This window comes from Nerophis ophidion, linkage group LG02 (assembly GCF_033978795.1).
Source record: "Nerophis ophidion isolate RoL-2023_Sa linkage group LG02, RoL_Noph_v1.0, whole genome shotgun sequence".
Classification (NCBI taxonomy): Eukaryota; Metazoa; Chordata; class Actinopteri; order Syngnathiformes; family Syngnathidae; genus Nerophis; species Nerophis ophidion.
The window spans coordinates 47,056,196-47,066,075 of NC_084612.1; the positions used below are offsets into that span (position 1 = coordinate 47,056,196).

The 9,880-nt window shown below is 37.5% G+C and overlaps 1 protein-coding gene across 1 annotated transcript in view; it reads left to right on the forward strand.

The window, feature by feature from the left end:
* pkp1b (plakophilin 1b) overlaps positions 1–9,338 on the forward strand; it is a 58,357-nt gene extending 49,019 nt beyond the window's left edge. Inside the window, exons 11-13 of the mRNA XM_061885260.1 lie at positions 2,315–2,501; positions 5,641–5,725; positions 9,163–9,338. Coding sequence (XP_061741244.1) covers positions 2,315–2,501; positions 5,641–5,725; positions 9,163–9,237 — 347 coding nt within the window. The 3' untranslated portion in view covers positions 9,238–9,338. The remainder of the gene's footprint in view (positions 1–2,314; positions 2,502–5,640; positions 5,726–9,162) is intronic.
* Positions 9,339–9,880: the final 542 nt, after the last annotated feature.

Below are 9,880 nucleotides of genomic sequence, written 5' to 3' on the forward strand. Positions count from 1 at the left end.
TAATGACAATTGGAAAAAGGTTTATTGCTAGAAAATTGTGCTAATTTATTAAATATTAAGATATCACCCTTTTCCAAAAATTGAAGTAATTCCTTTTTGTCCTCAAAATTCTACACACAATACCCCATGATGACAATTTCAAAAGTTGTTTTGCTTCAAAATTTTACAAATGTATTAAAGATTTAATAGTAAGACATCACCTGTAGGCTTTGCCTACTCCCAGACTCATGTATATACACTCTGAAAGCCAGTTGTGCAGGGTTCCACAAAGTTTTTTTTTCCAGTTTTCACTTGTATGTTTGTCCAGACTTTTCAGTCTCACCAGACCTCTTCCTCCTCCTGCACTTCCTCCACTGCTAAAGACAACAATAATTAGATCAACACAGACCACCTGCGCAATCTAATCATCTGCCAGCTGTGTCTCACCGTCAGCACATACCAAGCCCCCGTCTGATAGTTACTCCTACAAGCGCGCTGATCACACCTTTCCACAATACCTTATTCAAAATTCTACACACAATACCCCACAAAGACAATTTGAAAACGTTTTATTGTTACAAAACTGTGCTAATATATTAAATATTAAATAGTAAGAAATCACATTATTCCTAAAATGGAATAAATTCATTTTTTCCTCAAAATTAAACACACAATACCCAATAATAGCAATTTTTTTTTTAATTGTTTGAAAATGTTGCAAATTTGTCAAAAATTAATTAGTAAGAAATCAACTTGTTCCAAAAATGTTATAAATTATTTTTTGTCCTCAAAATTCTACACACAAAACTCCATAGAGACAATTTCAAAAATATTTTTTCTTTGAAAAATGATGCTAATTTACTAAAGATTAAATAGTAAGAAATTGCCTTATTCCAAAAATGGGATGAATTCATTTTTCTCCTCAAGATTCTACTCAGAAAATTGTTTGAAAAATGTTGCTAATTTATTAAAAAATAATTAGTAAGAAATCAACTTGTTCCAAAAATTTTATAAATAATTTTTTGTCCTCAAAATTCTCCACACAAAATCCCATAGAGACAATTTCAAAAATATTTTTTCTTTGAAAAATGATGCTAATTTACCAAAGATTAAATAGTAAGAAATTGCCTTATTCCAAAAATGGGATGAATTCATTTTTCTCCTCAAGATTCTACTCACAATACCCCATAATGACAATTTGAAAAAGGTTCTTATTTTAAAAAATTTTTTGCTAATTTATTAAAGTTTAAATAGTTAGAAATCACTGTGTTTCTAAAAATTTAATAAATTCATTTTTGTTCTCAAAATTCTACAAACAATACCCCATAATGACAATTTCAAAAACGTTTTTTCTTATAACATGTTTTTTAATTCATTAAAGATTAATTAGTAAGAAATCAACTTATTCCACAAATTGAATAAATAAATTGTTGTCCTCAAATTCTATAACACAATACCCCATAATGACCATTTCAAAACATTTTTGGTTAAAAAATGTTGCTAATTTATTAAAAATTAAATAGTAAGAAATCACTTTATTCCAAAAATTTTATAAATTCATTTTTGCCCTAAAAAATCTACACACAAATCCCCATAATGACAATTTCAAAAATATTTTTTGTTTGAAAAATGTTGCTAATTTATTAAAGAATAAATAGTAAGAAAACACTTTTATTCCAAAAATCGAATAAATGTATTTTTGTCCTCAAAATTCTACACACAATACCCCAAAATGACAATTTGAAAGAGTTTTTTTGTTTGAAAATGTTGCTAATTTATTAAATAGTAAGAAATCACTGTATTCCAAAAATGTAATGTATTCATTTTTGTCCTCAAAATTCTACACACAATACCCCATAATGACAATGTGAAAAAGGTTTTTTGTTTGAAATGTGTGCTAATTTATTAATATTAAATAGTAAGAAATCACCTTATTCCAAAAATGGAATGTATAATTTTTTTCCCTCAAAATTCTACACACAATACCACTTATTGAAAATTTCAAAAACGTTTATTTTTTTCAGAAAATACTGCTAATTCATTAAAGATTGAATAGCAAGAAATCACCTCATTTCAAAAATGGAATATATTCATTTTTGTCCTCAAAATTCTACACACAATACCCCATGATGACAGTTTGAAAAAGGTTTTTGTTAGAAAATGTTGCTAATTTATTAAAGATTAAATAGTAAAAAAAAAAAAATCACCTTATTCCAAAAATGGAAAATATTCATTTTTGTCCTCAAAATTCTACACACAATACCCCATCATGACAATTTGAAAATGTTGCAAATTTGCTAAAGAGGAAATAGTAAGAACTCACCTTCCCCCTCAGCTCTGAAAGTTCTGCCCGAGCTGGTGAGCATCCTCCAGGCGGGCACAGGTGCGGGGAACGAGTCGGACGACACGCTGGCCATGGCGTGCCAGACTGCCAACTTCCTGCTGGCCAAGGAACCAGAGAAGGGCAAGCGCCTGTTGAACGGCCAGTTGATCAAAGCTCTGCAGGAGCTCAGCCAGAACAAGTGAGTGGTGCCCTTTAACCTCACTGGTAATAGCATTTGGACTCTTTCACTTTCACTCTGCTTCACCAGGATGTTCCTGATCGCTTCTCTTACCCTCTATGTCAGGGGTAGGGAACCTATGGCTCTAGAGCCAGATGTGGCTCTTTTGATGACTGCATCTGGCTCTCAGATAAATCTTAGCTGACATTGCTTAACACAATAAGTAATGAATAATTCCGCTGGGAATCACAGTGTTAAAAATAATGTTCAAAATATAAAACATTCTCATGCATTTTAATCCACATCAATCCGTTTTCTACCGCACCTGTTCAAGAAGTCGCATTAATGGTAAGAAGAATTTGATTTTATATTGGTTAGCTTCAGAATAACATTGTTATTAAAAAGAATAAGAGACTTATTATACTCTAAAAATGTTCGTATTATTTAAAAAGGTACACATTTAGTTCTATTCAGTGTTAAAAAATATTATATGGCTCTCACGGAAATACATTTGAAAATATTTGGTTTCATGGCTCTCTCAGCCAAAAAGGTTCCCGACCCCTGCTCTATGTGCTGCAATAAAAGTGGACAGCATCGGTGTAGTCCACTTGTAGAGCTAAGAATCACTTTTTGGAACATTAATGTAGAAAATAAATATTCTTCTGTAGAATTTAACAAAATAACACAAGGATGTAACGTTTTGCAAGAAAACATGCTGAAAAATCTAAAAATAAAAATAAAAATAGAATATCTTGCCAAGGTTTGCTTAGATTTCCAAGGTGAAAGTAAAACATGACATAAGTTTAATAACAATAATTGAAGTCTTCTTCTGACATGATGTAGATGATGATTATGTTCACACTTGATGGAGACCTTGCATTGGAAGTGTGACATCTTCAAACACTGTGAGACATCCCAGCAGACACCAGACATTGAAACAATGTTGACAACTTCTTGACTTAAGTCCTAACCTTGACTTAATTCCTGACTTTGACTTAAGTCCTGACCTCGACTTAAGTCCTGACCTTGACCAACTCAAACACAACATTGGAACAGTCGTCATCATCATTTCTGACATTTATTCAATGTTGGGTTGTGACCTTGATTTGACATTAAATTTTGGTCATTTTCCAAGCAAATTTCGTCAAATACAACATTGAAACAACATGCTTTCTGACAACCTTTAATTAATGCCAGGCTTTGACTTTGATTTGACATTGAATTTTGGTCATTTCCAATCCAAAATTCTACAACACAGATACAACATTGAAACAACATGTTTTTTGACGACGTTGAATCAACGTCAGGTTGTGACATTGATTTGACATTGAACTTTGGTCATTTCCCAACCAATATTCCACAGCAAAAGTACAACGTTGAAACAACATACTTTTTGACCACGTTGAATTAATGTTGTTCTGACGTTGATTTGACATTGACTTTTGGTCATTTCCCAACCAAAATTCTACAACACAAACACAACGTTGAAACAACATGCTTTTTGGCGACGTTGAATCAATGTCAGGTTGTGACGTTGATTTGAAATTGACTTTTGGTCATTTTCCAACCAATATTCCACAAAACAAATACAACGTTGAAACAACATACTTTTTGACCACGTTGAATTAATGTTGTTCTGACGTTGATTTGACATTGACTTTTGGTCATTTTCCAACCAATATTCCACAAAACAAATACAACTTTGAAACAACATACTTTTTGACGACGTTGAATCAATGTTGTTCTGACGTTGATTTGACGTTTAATTTTTGTCATTTTCCAACCAATCTTCCACAACACAAATACAAAGTAGAAACAACATGCTTTATGATGACGTTGAATCAATGTTGGCTTCTGATGTTGATTTGATATAACATTTTGGTCATTTTCCAAACAAAATTCTTCAAATACAATGTTGAAACAACATGCTTTTTGACAACATTTAATCAATGTGAGGTTGTGACGTTTATTTGACATTGAAATGTGGTCATTTTCCAACCAATATTCTACAACACAAATACATCGTTGAAACAACATGCTTTATAACGACGTTGAATCAATGTTGTTCTGACGTTGATTTGACATCAAATTTTGGTCATTTTCCAAACAAAATTCTACAAATACAATGTTGAAACAACATGCTTTTTTGACAACATTTAATTAATGTCAGGTTGTGATGTTGATTTGACATTGAATTATGGTCATTTTCCAACCAATATTCTTAAAAAAAAATACAACATTGATACAACATGCTTTTTGACCGCGTTGAATCAATGTTGGGTTCTGACGTTGATTTGACATTGAATTTTGGTCATTTTCCAACCATTATTTTACAACAAAAAATACAACGTTGAAACAACATGTTTTGGACGACGTTAAATCAATGTCAGTTTGTGATGTCGATTTGACATTGAAATGTGGTCTTTTCCCAACCAACATTCCACAAAACAAATACAAAATACTTTTTGACGACGTTAAATTAATGATGGGTTGTGATGTTGATTTAACATTAAAATGTGGTCATTTCCCAACCAATATTCTACAACACAAATACAACATTGAAACAACATGCTTTTTGACGACGTTGAATCAATGTTGGGTTCTGACGTTGATTCGACATTAAATGTTGGTCATTTTCCAACCAATATTCTACAAACACAACATTGAAACAACATGCTTTTTGACAAAATTCAATGTCGAATCAACGTCACAAACTGACGTTGATTTGACATTGAATTTTAGTCATTTCCTAACCAACAACATGGTTCCAAATTTGGACATCAACGTTGTCTCAATTTATGAAGACAACTATTTTGCAACGTTGTTTCCAAGTCAGTTTTAAAGGACATGTACGTATGATCAACAATGTCTGCTGGGATGATGATGTGAATATAGCAAAGTGTCGACATGTTGGTATAGTGGTACTTAATGACTACTTAGGTCTGCTACACTACTGTATTTGATTTTGCCATCATGGTGGTACTTGATGAATACTTATAGGTCTACTACACTACTGTCATTATGGTGGTACTTGGAGAGCCAAGTGTTCTCGAAGGTTGGTACTTGGTGAAAGAAGTCTTGGTTTATGGTCTTGTCCCATGAGCGGGTCCAGATGAAAAGTGTGCCATGGTCTAGATGCTAAAAGTGAGTCTCCTTCTAGATACTTCCCCAAGTCCAGCAAGGCAGCATCACTGTTTCTCTACCAGCTGTGGTCCCACAAAGACATCCAGAGCCTCCTGAAGAAGGTGACTTGTGTCCTCCTCTCATATTTGTCACTGTTGTTGCTGATGAGGTTCTCACACTAACGTTTTCTAGTTGCCGATGAGGTTCTCACACTAACGTTCTGTTGTTGCCGATAAGGTTCTCACACTAACGTTGTGTAGTTGCCGATGAGGTTCTCACACTAACGCTCTGTTGTTGCCGATGAGGTTCTCACACTAACGCTCTGTGGTCGTTGATGAGGTTCTCACACTAACGTTCTGTTGTCGCTTATGAGGTTCTCACACTAACGCTCTGTTGTTGCCGATGAGGTTCTCACACTCACGCTCTGTTGTCGTTGATGAGGTTCTCACACTAACGTTCTGTTGTCGCTTGTGAGGTTCTCACACTAACGTCTGTTGTCGCTGATGAGGTTCTCACACTAACGTTCTGTTGTTGCCGATGAGGTTCTCACACTAACGTTCTGTTGTTGCTTATGAAGTTCTCACACTAACGTTCTGTTGTTGCTGATGAGGTTCTCACACTAACGTTCTGTTGTTGCCGATGAGGTTCTCACACTAACGTTCTGTTGTTGCTGATGAAGTTCTCACACTAACTTTCTGTAGTTGCCGATGAGGTTCTCACACTAACGTTCTGTTCTTGCTGATCAGGTTCTCACACTAACGTTGTGTAGTTACTGATGAGGTTCTCACACTAACGTTCTTTTGTCGCCGATGAGGTTTTCACACTAGCGCTCTGTTGTTGCTGATGAGGTTCTCACACTAACGTTCTGTTGTCGCTGTTGAGGTTTACACACTAAAGTTCTGTTGTTGCTAAAGAGGTTTTCACACTAACTTTCTGTTGTTGCTGAAGAGGTTTTCACACTAACTTTCTGTTGTTGCTGATAAGGTTCTCACATTAACGTTCTGTTGTCGCTTATGAGGTTCTCACACTAACGTCTGTTGTCGCTGATGAGGTCCTCACACTAACGTTCTGTTGTTGCCGATGAGGTTCTCACACTAACGTTCTGTTGTTGCTGATGAAGTTCTCACACTAACGTTTTGTTGTTGCTGATGAGGTTCTCACACTAACGTTCTGTTGTTGCCGATGAGGTTCTCACACTAACGTTCTGTTGTTGCTGATGAAGTTCTCACACTAACGTTCTGTAGTTGCCGATGAGGTTCTCACACTAACGTTCTGTTCTTGCTGATGAGGTTCTCACACTAACGTTGTGTAGTTACTGATGAGGTTCTCACACTAACGTTCTTTTGTCGCCGATGAGGTTTTCACACTAGCGCTCTGTTGTTGCTGATGAGGTTCTCACACTAACGTTCTGTTGTCGCTGTTGAGGTTTACACACCAAAGTTCTGTTGTTGCTAAAGAGGTTTTCACACTAACTTTCTGTTGTTGCTGAAGAGGTTTTCACACTAACTTTCTGTTGTTGCTGATGAGGTTCTCACACTCACGTTCTCTTGTTGCGGATGAGGTTCTCACACCAACGTTCTGTTGTCCCTGATGAGGTTTTTACACAAATTTTTTGTTGTCCCTGTGAGGTTCTCACACTAACGTTCTGTTGTCACCAATGAGGTTCTCACACTAACGTTCTGTTGTCGCTGATGAGGTTCTTACACTAACATTCTGTTGTCGCTTATGAAGTTGTCGCACTAACGTTCTGTTGTTGCTGATGAGGTTCTCACACTAATGTTCTGTTGTTACCGATGATGTTCTCACACTAACATTCTGTTGTTGCTGATGAGGTTCTCACACTAACGTTCTGTTGTTGCCGATGAAGTTCTCACACTAACGTTCTGTTGCTGCTGATGAAGTTCTCACACTAACGTTGTGTAGTTGCCGATGAGGTTCTCCCACTAACGTTCTGTTCTTGCTGATGAGGTTCTCACACTAACGTTGTGTAGTTACTAATGAGGTTATCACACTAACGTTCTTTTGTTGCCGATGAGGTTCTCACACTAACGCTCTGTTGTTGCTGATGAGGTTCTCACACTAACGTTCTGTTGTCGCTGTTGAGGTTTACACACTAAAGTTCTGTTGTTGCTGAAGAAGTTTTCACACTAACTTTCTGTTGTTGCTGAAGAGGTTTTCACACTAACTTTATGTTGTTGCTGATGAGGTTCTCACGCTCACGTTCTGTTGTTGCTGATGAGGTTTTCACACTAACGTCTGTTGTCGCTGATGAGGTTCTCACACCAACGTTCTGTTTTCCCTGATGAGGTTTTCACACTAACGTTCTGTTGTCGCTGATGAGGTTCTCACACTAACGTTCTGTTGTCGCTGATGACGTTCTCACACTAATGTTCTGTTGTTGCTGAACAGGTTTTCACACTAACTTTCTGTTGTTGCTGATGAGGTTCTTACACTAACGTTCTGTTGTTGCTGATGAGGTTCTCACACTCATGTTCTCTTGTTTCTGATGAGGTTCTCACACTAACGTTCTGTTGTCGCTGATGAGGTTCTCACACCAACGTTCTGTTGTCCCTGATGAGGTTTTTACACTAATTTACTTTTGTCCCTGTGAGGTTCTCACGCTAACGTTCTGTTGTCACCAATGAGGTTCTCACACTAACGTTCTGTTGTCGCTGATGAGGTTCTTACACTAACGTTCTGTTGTCGCTTATGAGGTCCTCACACTAACGTTCTGTTGTCGCTGATGAGGTTCTCACACTAACGTTTTGTTGTTGCTGATGAGGTTCTCACACTATTGTTCTGTTGTTGCTGATGAGGTTCTCACACTAATGTTGTGTAGTTGCGCTGAGGTTCTCACACTAACATTCTGTTGTTGCTGATGAGGTTCCTGCACTAATTTTCTGTTGTTGCTGATGAGGTTCTTACACTAACATTCTGTTGTTGCTGATGAGGTTCTCACACTAAAGTTCTGTTGTTGCTGATGAGGTTCTGACACTTACGTTCTGTTGTTGCTGATGAGGTTCTCACACTAACGTTCTGTTGTTGCCGATGAGGTTCTCACACTAACGCTCTTTTGTTGTTGATGAGGTTCTCACACTAACATTCTGTTGTTGCCGATGAGGTTCTCAGACTAACGTTCTGTTGTTGCTGATGAGGTTCTCACACTAACGTTCTGTTGTTGCTGATGAGGTTCTCACACTAACGTTGTGTAGTTACTGATGAGGTTCTCACACTAACGTTCTGTATTTGCCAATGAGGTTCTCAGACTAACATTCTGTTGTTGATGATGAAGTTCTCACACTAACGTTTTGTTGTTGCTGATGAGGTTCTCACACTAACGTTGTGTAGTTACTGATGAGGTTCTCACACTAACGTTCTGTTGTTGCCGATGAGGTTCTCACACTAACGTTCTGTTGTTGCCAATGAAGTTCTCACACTAACGTTCTATTGTTGCTGATGAGGTTCTCACACTAATGTTCTGTTGTCGCTGATGAGTTTCTCACACTAACGTTGTGTAGTTGCCGATGAGAAGTGACTAGTGTGTGTTGTGTCCTCACAGGAAGGCATGAGCAAGAGCAGCTTTGTCAACCAGGCCACCTCCGCAGTGCACAAGGCAGCCTCCGCCCTGGACTAGGATACTTCTGTCTTCTCCTTTTCAGCACTACTTCAGAGGATGTTTTATCTACTCCCTTTCACTTCCAAATAAACTGAAACTGAACTTTATTGTACTTCAAATGATGTCATGTCTACTCTTTTAAACTTCAATGTACTTCAAATGATGTTCTGTCGACTCCTTTTCACTGCAATCTACTTTAAATGATGTTCTATCTACTTTTTTTCATTTTAATCCCAAGATGGCGCTGCTGTAGTGGCTGCTGTTGGCAAGAGCTCTGTGCTCTTGTGTCATCCTTTTGTGTTTCCCTCTTGTTTTCATGTCTTATTATATTTTTTTGCCTTTTGGTCCGGGACCCTTTGAAACTGTCTGACAAGGGTTGGCACTTTCGTGACCTCTGCGGTGCTTTTTTTGTGGATTTCTGGATCTGCCTACCTTTTGGCCATGGAGACCAGCTGCTGGGTCTCTGCCACACCGGAGTCGGTTTGGAGTGACTGGAGGAGATGCGGATGAGGGGACAGGGCTGCGGAGCTTGCACTGAGCGCTGGGAGGGAGAGGGTTCGCATTGTCTTGGCTGGGTGAGCAGGTGTCGGACACCTAAGTCTCCTTGGACGTATCCTCGCTCATCCATGCGGACTGGACACTGGCCGAGAGTTGGTTGCTT